At 38.3% G+C, this 23,969-nt stretch overlaps 1 protein-coding gene across 1 annotated transcript; it reads left to right on the forward strand.

Annotated features, from left to right (window-relative positions):
- The first annotated feature begins 566 nt into the window (after positions 1-566).
- Positions 567-23,810, forward strand: LOC120420661 (ras-related protein Rab-8A). The gene is made up of 5 exons (XM_039583755.2): positions 567-1,288; positions 10,547-10,746; positions 10,811-10,903; positions 22,369-22,482; positions 22,538-23,810. Exons 1-5 carry the CDS (start codon positions 1,165-1,167, stop codon positions 22,664-22,666), a joined length of 660 nt encoding a protein of 219 aa, XP_039439689.1. The 5' UTR covers positions 567-1,164; the 3' UTR covers positions 22,667-23,810.
- The last annotated feature ends 159 nt before the right edge of the window (positions 23,811-23,969 follow it).

Here is a 23,969-nt window from a genome sequence, read left to right on the forward strand (position 1 = left end):
TAGGAATTCCTTTCATGAAAACATTTAAAGTCGTCGAAATTCTTGTTATAAAATAATTGTATTTTTTAATTTTGAAATTTAATGCTTTGATTTTCTCTTTCGAAAAAAGCGTTTTAATGTTTGAACTTGAACAAACAAAAACTCTATAGAGTAAACAATGTAAACAATAACAATCACGTTTTGTTTAGCTGGCTTTTGTGCGCATTTTTCCAGAAATTTGGTAGAAATCGTTTGGTTGGTTGTATGGAATGTTCAAATAAGTACACATAAGGTTCTATGGATGAACCCTTTACAAGTGGCAATAAATCAAGCCCAATCAAAACAGTTTACAATCAATTACAGCAACAAACTATTCACTACAGTACCCTGTCTACGTTTGGAGGCGTCTACGTAAAGGCGAGCAAACATCAGGAGTCCCTTCAATATCCCACCGCGAAAGCACTGCCCCGTGAGAATCTACTGCCAACAGATGATGTAACGCATGCGCCCCGGCTTCGGGGTATCGATTTTTCCGTAAAAATTGTTTGTTGAATCATACCCTGCCCTGTTCGGAGAGATCCCACACACGGGACACTCATTCGCTGCTGGGAAACCGAATCGGACGTGTGTGTGCAGTTTTTCGCGTTTTCGCGATTTTTTTCCCCCGAGAAGGATTTTTTTGTGTGGGTCTTTTGGGGCAGTGTGCAAACAAGTTGTGACTGGATTTTTCCTAGGATATTTTTTTCTCTGACCATGTAATCTGTCCTCTGGTCTGGAAGCTTCGCGGGCTGCATTATTCATGAATTCAATTTGGGACCAGAATTGGTCGTGACTTCAGTGTTAAACAAAGAACGGTGGAAATCCTGGACTCGATCCTGAAAATTGTTAATCGATTTTGCAGCTTCGAAGAACATCAAGCCAAAGGGTTAAACTCTAGAAGCAGTACAAACTAGTAAAAATCAGTGACTAAATTATTGAACATCTCGTTCAGTGAGTTAAGAGTCGTCTGCGACGCAATAACAGAGGGGAAATTCGTCGGAAAAGTGAATCCTTTTGCACTTCAGTGCGGAAAAACATTCGCCAGACGACGTCAAAGGGAGGCTGCGATTAAGAAGAGAGAAAAAACAGGAAAAAGGACGAATTCATCCCTCAACCTGGTGGTGGTGAAAACATCAAGGATTAAGGATGGCTCTGGATTTCGCGGCCACGTACAAGGTCCTGGTGCTGGGGGATTCGAATGTTGGCAAGACCTGCATCGTGCACCGGTACTGTGACGAGAGATACTACGATACATACATTTCTACCATTGGTAAGTGGACCCCGTTGAAGGACATGGAAAACTTTAGGTTTTTTCATTCAACTAGTAATCTTCACAAGACATTGAGTGAAATTAAAATATTATTCTTTTCGATATAAACCCACCTAACACTTTAGGGGTGATGAGATCATTTAGCAGCTGCTTAGCGGAATTTGCGTAAAATTGTGTTACACACGTTACTAAACCAAACGAGCCAGAACCGGGAAGGGCCCGCAAAGTGGTTTGTATGTGAGTGGGTGTGGGAAATTGATTCACCCGGCCAGGGTCTCCTTCAACGGCAAATCAGTGATGACAGGAGGGTAGGATGGAGGACAGGATAATTGGCTTTCCTGGTTTTGCGTGTGTTTGCGATTTCAGTTGCTGAGAAGATGAGGAAAGGATGAAAGCATAGACTGGATGTATTTTAGAAAGTTTATGGTGAGAATCAGAATGGAATCGATTTTGCAATCAAACCATTGCAAAATTGACACATCCAAAAGTTCTTAAAATTGTATTAGATTTTGGTAATATTATTCTGAGATTATAAGTGGTTTTCAAATGAATAATAAGGTATGGAGAAATTCTCTACGTTATCTAAGATCGATTGTTTTGTACTTTTGTTATTTGGATGAGACTTTGTACATGCAATTATTATGTCAAAATAACCCAATTTGCCTTATTTTTTTTTGATACAGGCCTCCATACGATTTTGCGGGCTGATCATAAAAAATGGCTGTATCTGTATCTTGATGATGAATTTTTAGATTTTTGAATTTAGAGTAGGGGAACAGCATCTAATTCCAGCGTGCCTCTAATGCACTATGGTACATTGGGTGGCCAAGTTTCAAAAAAGTGACCTTCTCCAAATATTTTTTGGTATTTTTTTCTCGAAAGTAAACATTCTAACTAAGAAAAATCCAAATTTTCAAAGCTCTAAGTTTGTTCATTACGGAGATACGCAAGCTGAAAGTCAAAAAATGGAGTAAAAATCTAGCGTTTTTTGTAAAAAAGGCTGATTGTTTAATTTTAACATAGCTCAGCCATTTTAAATATTTTATTAGGACAATTATACATCGTTGGAAAGGTAATGAGATAAGCTTTGAAACTATTGATAGATAAAATGTTGTTTCCAAACCAAAAACTGAAGTTTTCATCGAATAACTGGAGCATTTTTTTGACAAAACTTATTTTTTTGTGTTTGTTAATCGAGTACTTTTTTTGCTAACCGATGCTAAACATGAAACTAAGATCACTTGAAAGATTGGATCATAATCTAACATTGCTGAAATTTCCAGCCTGCGATTTTTTTGCGTTTTCGGAGATATGCCATTTTGAACATTTACGTTTTATCAAAATTTGCTGCAATCTACATATGCGCCCGTTTATTTCACTTGCTTTGCTACCTACTTCGTGGGCATCGTCGCTTCAAAAATCAATACCTGTTTTCAAAAAGTTCGAAATGATTTTATTGGAATTTTCTGTTACCTACATTTAAAATTGAGTGCCTTAGTCAAAATGAGGTATTCGTACCGAAATTTCTCAAGCGAAACTGGAGAATCTCAGTTTGATACCGAAAAAAGTATTCAGCAAAATATTGAGTTAGCATGATGAATTTCTGCGATCAATCCATGAAACTGATCCACATTTAAGTTCTATGTTGGTTAGTACAAAACATCATAAAAAGTACCTTTAACATATCCTGAAGCTGTCAGAAACTCTATAATCATATGAATTTTCATGAACAAGAACATTAGGATTAGTAAGAATATGGTTTGTATTTTATCGTTTTACTTCATAATTAATATTTTGAATGAAATCAATTTTCTGTTATTTGATTTAACAATTAAAATTTTCGAAATTTATGCCTGTAAGGGTGGGGGGGTCTCAAGTTATATGGCATGGACTCACAAAAAGAAACACACAGCAGTAAATAATAAATATTTGACTTAAAATGAATTTATTACGCTTAACAAAATTTTGTTGGGGAGGAGGGGAGGAGGGGAGGGGGGGGGGGGTGAAAGACAGAGGAGGGAGGGGTTGTGTCCTTAAAGTGGGGATGCTAGTAGGGATATTAGCTTATCCATAATTTAATAATATAAACTTGCAATACAATATATACCTAGATATATACGCAATTCTGTTGCACTTGCTAATGTATGAAAAGACTATTTATTATAAACAATCAACTATTGAAAAACATGAAAACTCATAAAAATCGACGTATATCATTTCAATACCATACAATTACCCAAATTTGTATGAAAAAAACATTTAAAAAGCAAAAAAATAATTTGGCCGCCTGTTTGTATGGAGATGGCCCATAGTGTAATGTTGGCAGGTCAGAACTTTGACATTCAATTAAAGCTACTTAAAAGCGTTTTCAACTGAAATCGAGTGATAAATAGCTCAATAAGAACTGAGCATGCAATTTTCTATCAAAAGTTTTGCCAAATTAGTTGTTTAAATAGTGAAAATCAACAAATTGGATGGAGTTAGGAGCGAGTGCTTAACCTGCCAAAAATACGAGAATTTTCCCCAAATCAGTAGTCATCAAGTAGACACTTTTGGTTTTTAACTTTTAAAGATATTTGTAATTTTTTTTCAATAACATATATTGATGGTAAGTACTTTACCGTAAAAAATAAAGGAAATATGAGTTTGGTGTAATGCCAGCTTACGAGCAAAAATTTAGTTTTTGCCTTCATTGTATGTCTGATCGCCAAAATCAAACTCAGAAGGCTGAGAGCCATTTTATTATTGCTTGCCTTGTCTCATTGATAACTACTTTGTTATAGGACTTTTCATGAAAATTAGTTTGCTGGTTTTTATTTGACTCATTTTCACCCCTAAAAATGTATGGGACTGAAAAGGCATATTTGTATTCAAATTTAGGATGGTGCATAATCTGGGAAAGGCACCCTTTCGAAAAATATTTTCAATTTTTTTACAATTTTTCATTTCAGATTTTGTTTGTCGAACTGCAGGTTGCGAAGATACAGCCTCTCGATGTTAATGTTTGTAAAAAATCTTTTTCAGCTGTCAATATGTTAGAACTACTGGTGGGTAGCCATAAATTTTGAAATATCCAGAATGTCCAGAAGGCTTTTATGATGTCAAATTCAACATTTCTAAATTATTTGGAAAGTACAGAAATCATTAGAAATGCTTAATTCTATGAAAATCGACCCAATAGTTTCCAAGATATTACCAAAAATGATTCTAGTTCCATTTTTCAATATTCAAAATTGAACTACAGTTATGCCCCAGTTTTGCACGTCTCGGATTTGCACTGCCCTGGTTTTGATTCGTTCAGCTACCTCCATCATTGTCATGATTTTTTGTTCAAAGATATAAATTTTGCGTCGCTTTCAATATTTTGACAAAATTCCTTCAACAAGTTGTTTATAATAGTGCCCTACACATGCTGATTCCTTTTGGTAACGATTATTCCCATTCGTCATTAATCATTGATAGCCAACTAGGACGTCAATTTTGAAGCACTTTTGATTTAGATCAAAAATTCTTTCAGTGGCTTCAAGAAGGCAACAACCGGCACATGCTGATTCCTTTTGGTGCTGAAGTTCGTTAAATTGAATTTAATACATAATATTTTATAGTGATGATCAATTTTATTCGAAAATGATCAACGGCTTCACCTTAAGCACGGCCCATTGTTTAACTGAAGCACAGAGCTTTTGGGATTTTGGCTATATGGGAGACATTGGCTATGATCGTATGAAAAATCATAGAAACATCAAAAAATTACAGTGTTTTGGAATCAGGATGATGTCAGCTATCGATTGCACTTATAATTACATGAAAATTTTCACAAAAATACGTATTTTTCCTGTATTTTTAAAATGCAATGTTTCTCGCAAAAGTACTCAAAATTATTGTTAGCAATTTGGGCATCAAATGATCGGATTTTTTCGTACAATTCAAAAGTTATAACACATTTTTTTTAAATACACAATTTTTTCACAAAAACTACGTAATTTTGAAAATAAATACTCAAAATTTTAATTTTTTACGATATGGATATCAAACGATCGGGATTTTTTCATACATTTCGAACGTTATGACACAAATTTCTGAAAATACTAAAAGTTTTCATAAAACTACGTAGTTTCGAAAAAAATACTAAAAATTTCATTTTTCACAATGTGGTTGTCAAATGATCTGATTTTTTTTTATACATTTTGAATGTAATAACAACATTTTTTGAAAATACTAAAAAAAATCACAAAACTACGTGTTTTCGAAAAAAAAACATTCTAAAAAATTAATAAAAAATTCAATATAGGTATCAAACGAATGAGATTTTGCCATACATTTCGTATATAGTACCTTTTTTTAATAACTCAAAACACCCGAAATTTCAGTTGTTTTTACAATATAAAAAGAGTTTTTTGGATATCAAACGATCGGGAATTTTTCATAGATTACTAAAGTTGTAACAATTTTTTTTGAAAATATTTAATTTTTTCATTAAATTTCGTATTTTTGAAAAAATGCTCAAAATTTTAGTTTTTCACAATATGGATTGTGATTGAGGTATATTAATAAATTTCAAAAGCTATAACATTTTTTTCAACAATATTCAAAATTTTTTGGTCTGATTGAGCGTTTTAGCAGAATGCATTACTATGAATACAAAGAGACGGAATTAAAAGGCACAACTCGTCTCTTTGTACGCAAAATTTTCACAAAACTACGCATTTTCTAAAAAAAAACACTCAAAATTTCAAAGTTTCAAAATTTATTGACCGATTCTTAGCAAAGCTACACCAAAATGTCACATTTTTCAATTTTCAATATGATTTTTAATATGAAAAAAATCATTTTTTTTATGATGCAATAATTGTGCTTTAAATGCGTTTTCTTACCTTAAAAGCCAAGAACATTTACCAAAAGTGGTCTGCATGGCATTGTACGGGAGAGGAGTTTTTTCATAAATCTGCTCCTTTCGTTGTCCCGTCACGAAAAGAAATGGCTGGCAAAAACTCAAATTTCATCCAATTCTTTAAGTTCAAAGAGCAAAAGATTCGTTTTTTAATTTGTGATAATGTGTAGAAGAGCAAAAGTTTTTAAAAATCAAACTGGCAAAACTGTAGCGATTTTTGTAGTGTGCCTTTTAAAAGTCCAGTTTTACGATGTTGTCCCGTCACGCTACATTTTTATTTCAGGGGAAACACAGGTACTATATGGTTCATTCTGCATGATATTTCTTTGTAGGAAAATCAATTATCTTTCCAAATATGTAATAACATTGGGGGGTTTCTTCTTTTGTTTTGCCACTACAGCCAAAACGCTGAAAAAAACTTGGATTTTTTTTGAAAAGGAGCCGAAGAATTGGTCATTAAATTCGAAATGTTTGAAAAAATTCGGATCATTTGTTACCCGACTTAAATTTTGAGTGTTTTTTTAAATACGTAGTTTTGTGAAAATTTTGAGTTTTTTCCAAAAAAAAAAAAAATCCGATCATTTGATACCCGTATTGTGAAAAACTAAAATTTTGAGTTTTTTTTCCGAAAATACGAAGTTTTGGGAAAATTTCGAGTAGTTTTGAGAAAATGTTGAGTACTTTCAAAATATTTGTATGACTTTTGAAATGTATGACAAAAACACGATCATTTGATACCCATATTGCATTAACAAATATTTTGAGAGTTTTTTCAGAGTTTAAAATTGCAAATTGCACTAGCCAATATCTCTCATATAGCCAAATCCCATAAGCTCTGTGCTTCAGTTATGCACGCCTCGGTTTTGCATCCCCATATCCGGTGCTAAACCGAGGCATGGCTGTAGTAGTTTTCGAGGTATACAAAAAAAAATCAAATTTACAATATGAGTCTTGGTTTTAATATGTCAATGCAATAAAAGTTTATACTTCAGTGTAATTGTATTACAGCCATCAATTTTCAAAAATCTACGTTTTTAGAAAAAATGTTGCATGAAAAAAATGCACTTGCTGTTTAGATTTAGAAACGAGCATTTTTCACATGGTTTACTCTTTGTTTGACTTCGAATTAATTTTCATATTTTTCGAGTCTGCGATCAGCAGAGAAGCGAGTCAGACGTGCGTCCCTCACAAACCAAAAAAGTGCTAAAAAGTGCAAAAAATGCCTCACGGCAAGAAAAAGAGGCGGTCCTCACCAGCAGGATCGGCAGATTTGAAGAAGCTAAAGAATGCCGAAGCGCTACCTGCAAAGCCAGGCAGTTTGAGCAAGGACGCTCAAAAATTGTCTGGAAACCAGTTCGCTACCCTCCCTGTGGACGTGAGCGAGAAGGAAGAATTTGAACGACGGGAAAAGTTGCCACCCATTTTTGTGAAAACATCGTCATCGGATTCGGTGCGAAAGTGGCTGACCGGGTTTATCAAATCTGGTGCTTTACGAGCTTCCATTCGCTTGTGTGCTGATGGACTCAAAATTCTGCTACCTACCAGAAAGGATTACAACTACGTTCGGGATTTCCTGAACAACACAAAGATTGAATACTACAGCCATGACGATCCAGGTAAACGCCCCATGAAACAGGTCCTCCGAGGCCTGTACGACATGGATGTGAGTGTGCTGAAAGAAGAGCTCAAAACTCTGAAGTTGAACGTGATCGAAGTCTTCAAGATGACGAGACACAACAAGGACATCAAGTATCGTGATCAACTGTACCTGGTTCATCTCGAGAGAGGATCGACAACGCCGTCTGAGCTGAAAGCAGTTCGGGCAATTTTCAACATCATCGTGACTTGGGAACGTTATCGTCCAGTGCACCGTGACGTGACACAGTGTTCGAACTGTTTGCAGTTTGGACATGGTGGAAGGAACTGTTTCATCAAGAGTCGTTGTGCAACCTGCGGAGGTGAGCACAAAACTCAAGCTTGCGAAACAATCAACGAGAACATCGAAGCGAAATGCTTCAATTGCGGCGGCGACCATTCGACCAAGAATCGAAGCTGCCCAAAACGTGCTGAGTTTGTGAAAATTCGGCAGCAAGCGACGACGAGGCACCAACCAAATCGACGCAAAACATCACCAACTTTCACGGACGTGGATTTTCCTGCTTTGGCGTCACCTGGAGCGGGATCTGCTCGAGTGGTTCCAAATCTGCAGCCATTGCCGTTGAATCAGTGGCAAAAAGTTGCAGAGAATACAACACCTCCTGGCTTCAGCCAGCAACCGAGGGAAAACCAACCAGCATCAACGGATGAAGGCAGCAGTGACCTGTTTTCACCACAAGAACTTATGAACATTTTCATCGAGATGACAACAACACTGCGTGGTTGCAAAACTCGTGCGGAACAAGTAAGAACGCTTGGAGGATTTATCTTAAAATACAGTTCGTAGTTTACTCGTTCTAATGATTTTGAATATTTCAATGAATTTGCTTTTTTAGTTTTAAGTTAGGATTAGTTGTTAAAGTGATTTTTTTTTCTTTTTTACCCAAATGTATTCGATTCAATGCAAAAATGTAAAACAATTTGAAGTAAATAAATGAATGCGAACAGTTAATAAGAAAACGAAAAATAAAACAAAGATGAAGAGCATTTAGCCATACCACTTAGAATGTAAATGAAATGTAATTATTATAAGAATGTTCAATAAAGACATATTTAATTTCAAAAAAAAAAAAATTCATATTTTTCTTAGGTACACTGTACACTGAAAATCGCACTTTGCTGAGTTTGTTTTCGCACTTTTTCATACGAATTTTTCAGTTCGACGAAAATCGTATGAAAAAGTGCGAATACGAACTCAGCAAAGTGCGATTTTCAGTTACAGTGTATACGAATATTGTGAGATTATGCTGTTTTGCATGCTTCGTTAGAACCCTTTCAAAAACGAATTAACACATTTCCCGTTGCATAAATCCACTCAGACGCTCGTCGTTACGGCTGGAGTGTAATTTCGCAACAAACCACCTCCAAGTTATGCTTTCCTACGTCGAGCTTTGATGTAGGCGTCTGCATCATTGGCGTGGGTGTTCATCTCAGTGGTATGGGCTTTACCAGGTAAATTCATCACGGTTTTATTTGATTTACGCAATGCTGAAAATCTCTGAACTTGAAAAATACCAACCAACCTCAAATACTTGGGTCAACATAATTCTGCAAAACTCGACCAGACAGAATTTACGACGTTCTTGTAGAATTTTATGACTTTGGGTTGTAAACTTCATTTTGTCGTTTCGCGAAAGTTGAAATTTACAGACGTGGCTCTCCTCATAAAACCGGAAATGTGACCTGGCCACGATAATGCTGGATGGCAAACATGGCTGGCTTTTTTTCAGGAAAATGTCAATATGCTGTACCCGCAGCAGAAATGCAGCCTTGCAAGTGCACATTTTTTCCAAAGACCATTACATCTTCAGAGCATGAGAAGGAGAGAACCACTAAACTGACTAACGAATGGCTGCACATATCTCATACCCTGAACTTAGTAGTTAAAGTTAAGAGAAGAAAAAAGAGCTGCTCGAGCCTTCCTGGAAGGATTGTGAGTTTTCTGGTTGATGCCGCCGAGATGTGCCAGGGAAGGGTCTAGTGGGGTTGTGCTTTGTCGAAGTCAGTTTTCCAATCGTGACATGGCACAGCAGCAGTGACACAAATAGTTTTCTTTGTGTGACAGGGCACAGTGTATTGAATGCTTACGAGTTTTCTCTCTGTGCCTGACAATTGAACAGGTGAGGTTCAATCAGGATATTGCATTTTTCAGAAGTCAATTTGAAAATTGTTGGAAACAAAACTTGGAAAACAAGTACAGTACTTGTTCGGTAACTAGGCTGAGAACGTAGCCCAGTCACCGATTGCTGCTCGCTAACTGGGCTGAACAAAAAATAATGAGGGGACCACCGATGCATGATATTTTTCTGATAAAATACAAAAATAAAAGTTACTGAAATTTATTTACAATGCTTACTTTTCATATGTTTTTAATTATGACTTAAAATTAAATAAATGTATGAAAAAGTATTTTTTTATTTATTGAACAGGCTTTTGGCATCCATTAACCCCTCGGTCATTTCGGTTTGTTTTGGTTTTTGACGTTTGTCTGATTTTTAACTGGGCTACGGCTCAATTATCGAGCGACCAGATAAAAAGCAGCCCAGTTAAACAACGCTCAGTTACCGAACAACAACTGTGGTTGCCTTTTTTCATAAATCTTGGAAAATATTTTTTTCAATCGATTTTTTGACAATTTAATATTATTATAATACTATTTTGACGTTCATTTTAAGTTGATAATAATTTTTAATAATTTCGTTCATTCTCAGGTATCGACTTCAAGCAGAAACTCATCAACCTGGACGGAGTGCCGATCAAGCTGCAGATTTGGGACACTGCCGGCCAGGAGAGGTTCCGGACGTTGACTACTGCCTACTATCGGGGAGCGATGGGCATCCTGCTGATGTACGACGTCACAAATCTGGAGTCGTTCAATAATCTGTCCTATTGGCTGAGGAACATCCAAGAGGTAGGTCACAATTTTTAACAGTGTATTGATTTGATAATTTTAAACTTTTCTTCTTCGTGTACAGAACGCTTCACCGGATGTGGTAAAGGTCCTAGCTGGCAACAAGTGTGAATGTAATCCACCTCAACGAGCTGTCGACAAGGAGCGGGGCGATAAGGTAGGTGTCCTTATTTTGGATCCTTCGAATTTTAAATGTCTTTTGTTTTCGTCAAAATTAAACTGCTGTAACGTAACTCAATGAATCACCCAAACCACACAAAGTAGTTCGGTTTAAATTAATATTTATTACATGGTTGGCCAATCGGGGCGTCGCGACGCCAATCGGTTGTGCCCGATGGGAGTTGGGTAGCCTGTGAGACGCCTTCCCGTTTGTTTTTGTTGCTGTTGTGGAAGGGTGGTTGTATGTTTTGGCGTGGCTTGAGTTTCCTTCTTTGTGCATTGATGTGTGTTCTAAGCAGCTAAAATTATGCAGTCGATTGAAGCCATTTATTTAAACGATGGTGTACGACTGCTATTGCTCATGTAGGAGCAATGAACTGGATTACGTGAGTTTTATTTTTTTGATGCATCGATTGTTGCTAATCCTAATTTGTTGAAGATTTATTAATAAAAAAAACAAAGACATAAAAATAAAAACAAAAAAATGTGACTTGAAGTAAAGTAAACGTAAATCATTCCCTGTTTCTAAGGGGAACACTCGTGGAGAGTATCGGGGTCGGCATTTACAAAGCGGATTCAGTTTCAGTCTATTAATCAACTTAATGTTAACATGTTAAGGTTAATGTTAACATTCCATAGGTTGTCTTCGTATGGTGTCTTGATCAGGTCCAGTTTGTGACGATACACTATCTCTACTTTACTAAGCAATCGAATCTAGAAGGGAAAAGATCACCAGTTGTGTTGGTCCGAGCCGGGATTTAAACCCCGACCGAGGCGGAAGCGTTACGGTTGTGACTTGAAGCTCAGGTTTGTTTTGTTTAAAGACAACTGGATGAAAATGCATAATACAAGGATGAAAAATAATACAGATTTTTTTTATTACGATGTAATTGAGTTGAGGCGGCATTACATAAACTTGGGAAAATCGCGTATTAAAAAACAAAAAGATAACAAAAAAAAAATCCATTGCTTAAATATTCATAAACTATATTTTTATTGAGATTATCAGAAAATTTCACAATTTTTTTCATTTTCAATATGGAAATTCAGACCAATAGTTTCTAAGATATCGTCAGTTGAAAATAACAAGCTAATTAGATGACACATAGATAAATTCATCTTCATCGATTCAAATTCTTCGTGAGGATGTACCTCAGAAACTAGATAATTGACCGATTTTTAAAGTTCCAAAGATAAAACTATATAAATTTTCTCAGCCATAAAAACATAAAATTTCGATGGTGATTTTCCTTCAAGATTTTTTTAAATGCATGAAAAAAGATATTTTTTCAAATGCAGAAAAAAAAAGAAATGAGAAATGAAAAATAAATACCCTGAAGCAGTGCTGAAAATGTCAGGGGTCATGACGCGAAAATCGGCGACGCTTACACGATTATTTCATATGGGTAATTCTCCGCCAACTCACACAGCAGTTGCCCCGACCCCTCTTCGATTTGCTTTTGTCCTAAGGGGTAACTTTTGTCCCTGATCACGAATTCGAGGTCCGTTTTTTGATATCTCGTGACGGAGGGGCGGTACGACCCCTTCAATTTTTGAACATGCGAAAAAAGAGGTGTTTTTCAATAATTTGCAGCCTGAAACGGTGATGAGAAAGAAATTTGGTGTCAAAGGGACTTTTATGTAAAATTAGACGCCCGATTTGATGGCGTACTTAGAATTCCGAAAAAAACGTATTTTTCATCGAAAAAAACACTAAAAAAGTTTTAAAAAATTCTCCCATTTTCCGTAACTCGACTGTAAAAATTTTTGGAACATGTCATTTTATGGGAAATTTAATGTACTTTTCAAATCTACATTGACCCATGTTTACACACAAGACGATGATTCTAGTCAGAAACTTCTGTACTGTACTGTTTCTTGTAGCTTTTACCGCAGTTCATGTTGGTCAAGTGTTCACGTCTACGCAGAATGTAATCACACTTGTATTTGTAATCTACAGAACACAATCTGAGCAGAAAAGGTCAGTGAACTTGACCTGACTGTACAGTTTCTTCTAGGAATGCAAACCGAGATCAATTCTATTCCATTTCTGACCGCACAGCAAGACGAAAGTGCTTCTACAGCATCTGTGCAGACCAGCTACGGGCGGGTTCTGTACCGACTGACGAATAAACCAGAAGATTAAGTTAAGTTGTTGTTTCAAAATACATTTTCCGTACTGCTAAACTTAAGAATCTGTGTAATTTGTGCAATAAACTGTTTTCTGTGTTTGACCGCGAGATTAGTTGTTCACTTATTAGCAGAAACGACTTACAGTTCGGATTACGGTTTTCGATGAACCACAGACGTTAGAGTGTGCGTTAACATTTATGGTCCTTCGAACCGGATTTGGCACGTCGAAAAGCCAGATCAAATCGGAAACCGCGCAGGAAAAATCCGTGTCGTTTGTCGTCGTATATCCGCATTCCGTTCAGTTTACAGTTCCGTGTCGTGTTACTGCACTGAAAATTTGCAATGGCGGCGTCGCGCGTTTGTTCGCAATGTCTGCTGAAAATTCTCGATGGCGATCGGTCCGCGAACAGTACCGCAAACGAGCAATCAAAATCGCGACGGGCAACAACCTTCCGAAGTCAGCAGAAACGTTCGTAGAAATTCTGTATTGTCTGCTGAAGAAAAACCAAACATTTTCCCAACAACGGTTAAAAACTGATGAAAGTTCGGACCGGACCGCGAAGAAAGCTGGAATCAAAACAAACTGGTGAAGAAAAACTGACGGTGTCAACGGTGACAGCCGTGACCATCGTGAAGTTGGCTGCAATGCAGCGCAATTCGGTAGAGAAATCTACCACAGGGGAAGCGTGTAGCTAAGGGTGCGTTTCCAATGCACGTCCGTAAAAAATAAAAACCACCAAGTGAAGTGTTGTAAATTTGTGAAATAGTTTCCTCTAAACGTGAAATTTTGTGTCTTGAAATTTAACTAAAACGATCCTGGCATCTGCACTGCCAACCACTCCACATCCACATCTGTCTGATTCTCCAATGTCTGCACCAAGTCTGCACTGCTAGAACAGAAGTCTGCAAGAAGTCTGTCACACACTGTACGCAGTTCACCACCAGGGCAAGAATGACAGCTGAAGGAAACGTCAAACGGACGAGCGACACAGAATCATTCCCAAAAATTCATGGTGGTGAGAACACGTGGAGCAGCAAACAGGATGGCAGCGAAATCGGCGATGAAGTTAGAGGATCGGTGGCTGCTGGAGATGGCCGGAGCGCTGGCGCTTCTTGTCGAGCCGTCCGGGCTGTTGGCGGAGAAGAAGCTGCGTTGGCTAACGGAGACACGCGAGCTTGTTAAGGCGTTACGCGACCAGGTGGTGAAAGACATGCCGGCGGCTGAGCACGCTTACGAAGAGCGTGCTGCCGTAATCGGACCGATGGAGACGCTCCTGCTCGACATCGGTCGTAAGATAGCAGTCGCGGAACCGGACGGTAACGGACCGAACTCGACGGAAGCAGACTCAGACAGTGCAGATTCAGCGAAGAACGATGCAGAGGCGGAAGCAACCGGAACAGCAGGAGAAGCGGATGTGGACGGAACAGAACGAGCGGATGTGGACGGAACAGAACGAGCGGATGTGGGCAAGGCAGAATTAGAAACAGTCGAAGGTAGGAGCGAGATGAAGGCAGGCAGCGGCTCACTGGCGCGGAACAACAATGATCCTGATTCGACCACCGCAGGCAATCTACCGCCGCGTGCTGCTATGGTGCGGCAGGCACGAGACGCGGATCGGAAGCCAGCTGTATTGTGCTTTTACTGCCGGGACCCATCAGATCTGCACCCGATCTGGTCGTCGGTGTGAATACAAAATAAACGTTGAGAAACAGTAACACGGTGTTTTGAGATGACCGAAACTCTTGGGTTTTTTGGTGGTTTTTTCTCCCTGAATCTCTCTGCTGAATAACAACTCTCTGCTGAACAATGTACTGACGAACAATGGGACCAGATTTGTCAGAGTTCGTCGACTGGGGACGTCTTCCGATCGATCTGACTGAACTGAATTGAACTGAACTGCACTGGAGCTGATCTGACTGACCACTCGCGAAGCAGTCACACCGACTGTCAACATCTACCATCTTCGCACGGGGAGAACTTGGACTCCTCCAACGGCGGAGGTCGGAAGGCCTCCGCAGACCAGGGAAGTCGTTTATTTCTTAACCTTTCAAAAAGCTAACGGAATGTCTTTTACAGCTTCATCTTCCCTGAGTCTGGCCGGTGACCTCTCACGCAAGAGCAGGTCATGTCAATCCAAACCCACAGCTGTTCTACTGTACGGTAATCTGTGTTGTTACTGTCCCGTGAAGTCCACATGTATCGGATCAATGTTCACGTTAAGCAATCAGCTGTGCAGCAGTTCGTTAGCTGGACTTTATCAAAAAAAACTAAAGTCATCAAAACTTTGGATTCTTTCGAGGTTGTCGGTCGGAAATCTCAGGTCAGCTCAACTCACACTACGATCACAGCAGCAGAAGAAGTCGCAGATCCGCAGAATCTGCACGCAAGGGTGGACGCAAGTCACAGAACAGCTGATCACTAATCGTTAACGGAAGATTCAGCCGGTGCATCCAAGCATCGGACAAGCAGCCGCAACCTGAAAGCCAGAACATCATACCCTGTCCGGCAAGTCAACTTGTCGGAGATTCATCGCCTACGAGCAGCGGCAGCAGTCGCTCAAGTATGCAGATGTTCGTGGTTCCAGCAAAAAGCCTAATGGGGTGGCACGGTTGTGGTCGGACGGGCCAGACCAGCCACTCCAAAACGGCTCCGAGTTAAGTAGCCCTAATTACTGACCATTTGTTCAGACAATCAGCCGTCCTCAATCTGTCCCCAGACTTCAACGCCCACAACAGTACTGCATCCATCTGACGTCAACTCCAACAGCAGTGTGGAGTACTACTGACCACTCAACCGAGTGTGGACGGTCATGTCGTGTCGTCGTGTACAGCAGCATGATACGTACAGGTCGCTAGGCCAGCGGCAGAAACTTTCGGTGCGCCGACCGAAAGTTTCATGGATGTTCGCCCAGCTTTGGGGAACAATCTCCACGTACAGTGGTGGAGACACAACTACAGGCGCAAAGATGACGTCAAGTATGGAAGGGACACACTGGTCCCACCTCACATTCCAGTAGAGACGCAGTTCTCTTTGGTTAGCTGACGCTGATCCGCTAACACCGGTACCACGAGGTGCCTACAAACTGAAATGGAGTAGCAGTAGTTGAAGCAGCGAAGAAGAAGGAACCCAACAGCAGTGGGACAACAGTACACATCTGGGAAACAGCAGAACGGACGGAGAAGAACAGAAGTTGAACAAGTCTGCAGCAGATTGTTTCGTCAGTTACGGATGGCCTGTGGCGTCAGACATCAACGTCAAGGTGAACACATACGGACAGGCGAGTTTGCAAGAGGGAGAAGGTCTGCCCACCCTGGGAGACAACAACAACAAACAGTACAGCAAGCGCAAGTGGACGAAACAATTCAGCAGCAGTTCTACAAACAACTACGGGTAACTTATCGAAAAGTGAAGCAGATTATGGCGGGCGGCACAAATGTCGCACGCACACACAACTGAACAGCACTGACAGCATACAAGCAGATTCGAGTAAGTTCCAAAGGCAGCAACATCGGCAAGCGGCATTTAAGTCGCTCGGGAACTTAACGACATCAACAACAACAACGTTCAGCAAGCCAAACGCTGACAGCAGGTTCCAGCATAAAGCATCAGGGGTGGCGCGTTCTTGTGATCGGACGGGTCAGAACTGCCCCCCACCACAGCCTCAAGCTAAGTACCCTCTGATTTGTGACACGAAACAGAAAATTTAGCACACGATTTCAGCAGGTACAAACGGTTGGAAACTCTGGCAACGACGAAGCACGGCTAGTGCAACAGCAACGGGAGGAAGATTCAACGAAGAATCGACGCAGCCAAGAACACCGCAACTGCAGCAGCAACAGTACAAACGGTACGTGAGGTGACACCCTAGTCACGCGTACGTAAGCAGCGGTCGAGAGGCAGTCAAAAGCAGCAGCAGGTCGGACAACAGCACATCAACAGCCCCGTATCAGCATGGCGGGCGGCATTTTATGTTTGACAACATCACGCAGTACCTGAAGAAAGAAGAAGAAAACATTCGAACCACTGATCGTATGATCACACACAGACATACACAAAAGATGTAGTATTTGTTTACAAACAGTTTTGTCAAAGTCAGTACAGAAGTACACAGGAAGAGCCAAGTAGGAAGATATTATGTTGAAAGCACGCTCAGAGCCGCCGTCTTTCAAGGCGGGCGGCATGTTTACACACAAGACGATGATTCTAGTCAGAAACTTCTGTACTGTACTGTTTCTTGTAGCTTTTACCGCAGTTCATGTTGGTCAAGTGTTCACGTCTACGCAGAATGTAATCACACTTGTATTTGTAATCTACAGAACACAATCTGAGCAGAAAAGGTCAGTGAACTTGACCTGACTGTACAGTTTCTTCTAGGAATGCAAACCGAGATCAATTCTATTCCATTTCTGACCGCACAGCAAGACGAAAGTGCTTCTACAGCATCTGTGCAGACCAGCTACGGGCGGGTTCTGTACCGACTGACGAATAAACCAGAAGATTAAGTTAAGTTGTTGTTTCAAAATACATTTTCCGTACTGCTAAACTTAAGAATCTGTGTAATTTGTGCAATAAACTGTTTTCTGTGTTTGACCGCGAGATTAGTTGTTCACTTATTAGCAGAAACGACTTACAGTTCGGATTACGGTTTTCGATGAACCACAGACGTTAGAGTGTGCGTTAACAACCCAGAAGGGTCATTTTTTCATTTAAAACAAAATTTTTCATTTTAAAATTTCGTGTTTTTTCTAACTTTGCAGGGTTATTTTTTAGAGTGTATTTTTTAGACAATTACAAAAATTTTGATATATAGACATAAGGGGTTTGCTCATAAACATAACGAGTTATCGCGATTTTACGAAAAAAAAATGAAAAAGTTGGTCGTCATCGATCATGGCCGTTCATGATCACCCGCGACAGACACGGACGACGAAACAAAGAGAAATGCAAAAAGTAACTTTTTCAAAACTTTTTTTTCGTAAAATCGCGATAACTCGAGATGTTTATAAGCAAACCCTTTATGTCTATACATCAAAATTTTTGTAATTGTCTGTTCTACAACTTTGTAGAACATTGTTACACTCTAAAAAATAACCCTGCAAAGTTAGAAAAAACACGAAATTTTAAATCGGGGAAACTTTTTGCAGACCTGCCCTGAAGTGGCTTTAACTTGAGAACGGTATATTTTGTAGAAAACATTCTAGTACATTTCGATTGATTTTGCTTTCAAAATGATTTTATGTAAATTGTTTGTCCAGATTTTAGTAATTAAAAAAACGAGTTTTTCAAAAAAATCATATCTTCTAAACCTGTTTTTTTTAATACCCTTAAACATAGCAAAAAAAATCGAAGATCAAAAATTACGTACATTGGGAGTTGAACTTTTAGTGATACAAACTAAAATAAAAAATCGGTTTTTTTTCGTGAACCTACTTTTCTCCGAAAGACTCCGAATCGATCAGGAAATCCCTTCCCAAGATATAGAAGTTTTAACTTTTATGTACCCATTTTTTATGACCAGCCCCCCCCCCCTCCCTAATATTGCATGGAGACTTGTTGGAAATACTAAAGATGCCAAATAACTTATTTTGACATAGTGAATACATAGACAAAGTGAATGCAGTGACAAAATGAAAATTAAAAAATCGTTCATAAATTTGCGAAATAGTAGAGAACTACTCAGTTATTTTTTCAACGAAAACTGTCAACTTTTCCTGTCCTTCTGGAGAAACGAATCGGCCTACTTTTCCCTACCAAAAATAACAGAAAGGAAAATTAATACCTTTCAAAACCAGTGTTCTACTTTTTAGCACTGAAATGGGTGCTGAAAAGTTGAACTTTTCAGCACTATTATCGAAAAGTAACATTTTTGAATATATTTTTGTTTTGAACGGTGAATTTGCTAAACACATGAATGTTTGACATAAAATTCCATTCAAGAAGCGTTTTTCGGAATTGCAAAAAATGTTGTAAGCAACTCGTTGCAAAACTTGATTTTTTCAGCACTCGTCGTATTTATCCAACTCGGTAAACCTCGTTGGATGTACGATTCGTGCTGAAAAAAACTTCTTTTTGCAACTTGTTGCATAAACTACTATTTCAGCATCAGTTTTTGTTCTACAAAGTCTTTTCATCACTTGTATCGAACAATGTATGGGTCATTCCAGGTCAACTGGGTACACTTTTGGACTCGACCTTCACCGATTTGGGCCAAACTTGGAGGGAACGTTCATCTATCGATAGTTTACAGAATTGCCAAGTTTGGTCCTGATTGGACCATCCCACTATTTTTGGCACCGCTCTCTTTTTGGAAGATTTTCTAAAAAACTGTTTTTTTCTTGTAATCATAACTTTGCAACTATTTGAGCAAAATTATATCTAGAGAATGCATTTTATAGAAAATTGTCTGAGGAATTTGATAAAAATAAAATTTAAACCCTCAAACGCCCCCTAATATTATTTTGTTTCAAGTATTAAAACTCAGTTTTGACCAATTCCTATTTTTTTTATCGTATTACCATCGTGCTCCCCGGACAATTTTACATAATAATTAATGTAAACCTCAAACTGGCGAGTTACAGCGATTATGCTGAAAAAAGTTTGATTTTGCGCAGCACTCTGTCCTATGAGTTCAAATCCGAAATAAGTTTCTCACATGTAAAAACCGAACTATGCGGGATTCATCCCTTTTTGTCAAAAAGTACACCATGTACTTCCGAGTGATGCGCAATATCAAACTTTTTTCAGAGTAATCGCTGTATCTCACCAATTGTTCATTTTAGTTTGAGGTTTGCATTTATATTATGTAAAATTGTCCGGGGAACACGATGGTGATAAAATCAAAAATGAAAATATAAGGAACTATTTAATACTATGTATAGCACTGTCTTTCTATAGTGATGAAATGGCTTACTTATCATCAGGGTTGCGAATGAGCGAGCGCTCACGGAAAGCGTGCTCGCTCCAGCTGGAGCGTGAGTTTTTATCAGGTAGCTCGTGCTCGCTCACGGTCACCGGAGCGTTTTGCGCTCACGTGAGCTGGTAAGCCAAAGTAGGTAGTTGTTTTTCCTTGTTGAAGCATCTGCCTGTTTTAAACGAAGTTTCTAGAACTATCTCAGCACAGGCAGCAAAAACAAACAAGAAAGTGGTCAAACAAACAAAAGTAAGCAATAAAATGAATTTAGTCGGCGAACCGAAATGTACGTTCTATTTAAATTCAGAATTAGCCAAGGGGCAGAATGATTCACTCTTGAGTGTGCTAACAAAGAGCTAACTCATTCTAAATGTAAAAAAATCATTGACGTGAAGAGATGCACTAATATGTACAAAAAATTGATTTAATTGACAAATGTTTATTTTAAGTTTTTAGAATCCGGAGTTTTTACTCAAGGCGGTTTTAAAAACATAAAAAAATTGTTTTATTGGACCTTTAAAAAACAGCAGTGAGCTTTATAAAAGTTATAATCATCCCTCATATTCTGAACATTTTAGAGAATGTCCATATTCAAAAAAATCATTTATTGAATCTGTAATTGAATATTTTCAGAGGCTTGGTAGTGGAAGTGTTAGACATAATTTACTTGACGGAAGAGGGACCACCCTTTATGTGCTAAAACATAACAATGCCATTTTTTATTATTTCATTCAAATGGGTTATTTCAAACACTAGCAATTTGGAGGCTTTTTGTAAAAAGAGAACTGTTTCAACAATTTTACCCAGTTTTATATTTTAATCAACCAAGCATATAACATTGAATCGAACTTACCCCAACATAAATCTTCTTGAATTATTTCATTGTTTTGTAAGTTTTTCTAAGGATTACAGTCCTTTTTGTTCACGCGCTCATACCCTTCCCTTGTTTCCACTGACATGCTGCGCCTTAAGTACAAAATCAAACTAGGATTGAAAAACAAAAAACTGTCTCAAAAAGTAAAACGATTCGCGATACTTCCAAAGTGAGCGCTCCGTGAGCGAAAAATGAGCGCGAGCGCGAGCGTGGGGCAAACGCGAGCTGAAAAAATCGGAGCAAACGTGAGCTAGCTCGCGCAGCGCTCCTCCTCACGAATGAGCGAAAAGTGAGCGCTCACGAGCGTGTGAGCGCGTGAGGAACGCAATACTGCTTAGAAAAAAAAATCAGCACTCTTTAGTACCACTCGTGCCGAAAAAAATTGTTTTTTTGTTTTTCAACTTGGAGCTTAGAGTACAATAAATGGCTTAAATACTGGAATGTTTTAGTAATGCTGGAATTTTTTTCTGTTTGAAATATTTAGGTAGGATAAAGTATGAAATGATAAATGCAAATTAAAATACTATAAATGAAACAAGAAAAACATAAAACAAGAAAAGTAAAGTTTTTCGTAGAACAAAAGTTGCTCAAAATGACCTCCTGAACACGGGAAAAATAAATATCTTCGAAAAAAAAATTTGGGCAGTAGAGGGTTAATCTAAATGAAAGCTTTATCTAAAAAGGAATGTTTGAATTCTTTTGAATGTTTTTAACGCTTCATGTTTAAACCATACATTTTCTCAAAACTGTTTCACGTTTCTCAGTATTTTAATCGACTAATACTTAAATTCAGCAATGATTTTGTGTCTATTCAGAACAAAAATTGAAAAAATCTGCCTGTGATTGATTTTTTCTTGTAATGACGCGATAACAAAGTTTTAGACTTTTTTAACTGCTTGTAATTTGAGACCAAAAACGATATTTTAAAATGTTTAGACTAAATTGATTATTGTAAACGTTTTATAATCGCGGTAAATCTCCGTTAAAAAATGAATTCTTTTGTATGTTTCCGTACCTGATGGGAATCAATGAGGAATATAAAAAAACAAATACATATAAAAAAATCTACGGCATCTAAAAATTAAAAATTAAAACAGCACAAATTGAATATACTGTTCCAAAATGTAGTTGAATTCAACATATTTAAGATGATTTTCCAGCAAACGTACTGCACCCGTTCAAGTGTTATTGTATTGTATAGCACAACCCAAAACAAACCTATCAGGTGGAAAACTGCATACATTGGGAGAGGCCAATGCATATTCTGGCCAGACAAACAGGCGACGCACGGAATATTTAATAACCTTTATTTGCCACACTCACACTCACACATTGTTCAGCAGCAGTGGGTTATGGAAATAAGGTAATTGTTTAGTCCTTGTCCTCTAGTCGCCACTTTGGGGGGGTTTGGTGGGGTTGAGTTCATGATTCATCGCTCCCCCACAGTTGGGAAGACTGAAACTGCTTGTTGATGTTTCTGTATTGACGGCGGGTAGATTCGTCAAATTGTAATGAGTTATTTTGTTTTTCATTTGTGATTTCCAGATTGCGGAAAACTTCGACATGCCGTTCTTCGAGGTGTCCTGCAAGCAAAATATCAACATTGAGGACGCGTTCCTAACCCTAGCACGTAAGATTCGAGAACAACGAGAACATCGGGTAAGCTTAATTGAATCGAGTGTACTGAGTTGATATTTACTAAAATTGCTTCCAGGGAGAAAACTTTGACGACGGCGAACGCCAGAAGGGCCTCCAGGACATGATCAAGAACGGACCGGGATCGAACGGGCTGGGGCCGTTCACGTTAGGCAGCGGTGGCGAGGGTGGCCGATGTTCCTGTTAAGCACGAGCGGATCGCAAGGAGGCCAGATGAAAAGACTCGAACTCTTTTAAACATAAATTGATATACGTTTCCGAGTTAGGTTTGGGGTTGCCGGGGGATGAATTTGAAAGGGGATTTTTTAACATTTTAGTTCGATGCGTTCTTTTTTCCTCGAGAGGAAAGTGCACAAAACTACCGAACAGGTGAAAGAAATGGCTAGCAGATCGGAATGAGATATTATAAAAAATACTCATATCATAATAAGTAGCGAAAAATATTAGTCCGAACTATTGGTACTTTGTACAATCGTAGTTGTATTTGTTCTGTGTTCATACAGTATGCCATATTTGTTACGTCGATCTCTAAAGCATCTTGTAGGTTATCCACTTTTAAGTTACAGTAAGTGTCTACACTACCGAATCAAGTTAATCTTAAAGTAGCGTAATTTAACACTCAAAGTAAGGAAATCACAAAACAAAACATAATAACTGTCTTTCAGCAGCCACGATCGTTCACGTGCTAGTTGCTTATTTCAGCAGAAACTAGCCTTGTTCAAAGCTGCTAAACAAACCAAAAACCCATAGTTTTTTTTTTCTTGAAATTAAAACTGTGCCTGTGCTTTCATCCCGTACGGATAAAATTGACAAAGTGTTCGTGCTTTTGCTGGATTGATTCATTTTTTATTTATTTTTGCTTTAAGAGTCATCTCGAATTCATGTAAACGATGTCAATGTGATACAGGAAGGGCAAAGCGTTTAAAATGTTGAGTTAGGCAATTGGTTTTAAAATCTACATGAACGCATCAAAACAACCAAGTATTTGTAACAGTTTCGAATTTCAAACGAGATTTTAAGGGCAAATCATCTACTAATAAAATTTACTTTAGAAGCAAATAAATCGAGTGGAATTATTGGACAGTTGCTATACATAAAAGTTCAGGTAAGGAAATGATGGCGGCGAAGAAAAAGAAAAAAATAAACCTGTAGAAAGTGTATGAAAAAATAACGCGTAAAGAATACAGTGCAATTCAACTGAATCAAGATTAGGACGTCTATGTTTAGCGAACGAATAATATGAGCTGAAAGTGAAGAAAACTGCAATTAAATTGATAGTTTCCTTTCAAATATTTGGAAAAATAAACATTGGAGTATTATGCCAAACCAAAGACATGTTTTATCATAAAAAAAATAAAGTTGATCAAAATATCTTGAGTGACTTGGACGAAATCGGCGGGGAACCTGCCTCCAATTTATCCATCTGATAAAATTCACAACGAACAGCCCAATGGATCATCCAAACTCTTACAACCGTCATCTTTTGACGT

This window comes from Culex pipiens, chromosome 3 (assembly GCF_016801865.2).
Source record: "Culex pipiens pallens isolate TS chromosome 3, TS_CPP_V2, whole genome shotgun sequence".
Classification (NCBI taxonomy): domain Eukaryota; kingdom Metazoa; phylum Arthropoda; class Insecta; order Diptera; family Culicidae; genus Culex; species Culex pipiens.

What these genes read in the sequence shown, in the direction of transcription:
- LOC120420661 (XM_039583755.2), top strand. Translation starts at nt 1,165, where the DNA reads ATGGCTCTGGATTTCGCGGCCACGTACAAGGTCCTGGTGCTGGGGGAT. An exon ending in GGCTGAGGAACATCCAAGAG is followed by an intron (nt 10,747 to 10,810) that starts GTAGGTCACAAT and finishes CTTCGTGTACAG; the next exon opens with AACGCTTCACCGGATGTGGT. An exon ending in ACAAGGAGCGGGGCGATAAG is followed by an intron (nt 10,904 to 22,368) that starts GTAGGTGTCCTT and finishes TGTGATTTCCAG; the next exon opens with ATTGCGGAAAACTTCGACAT.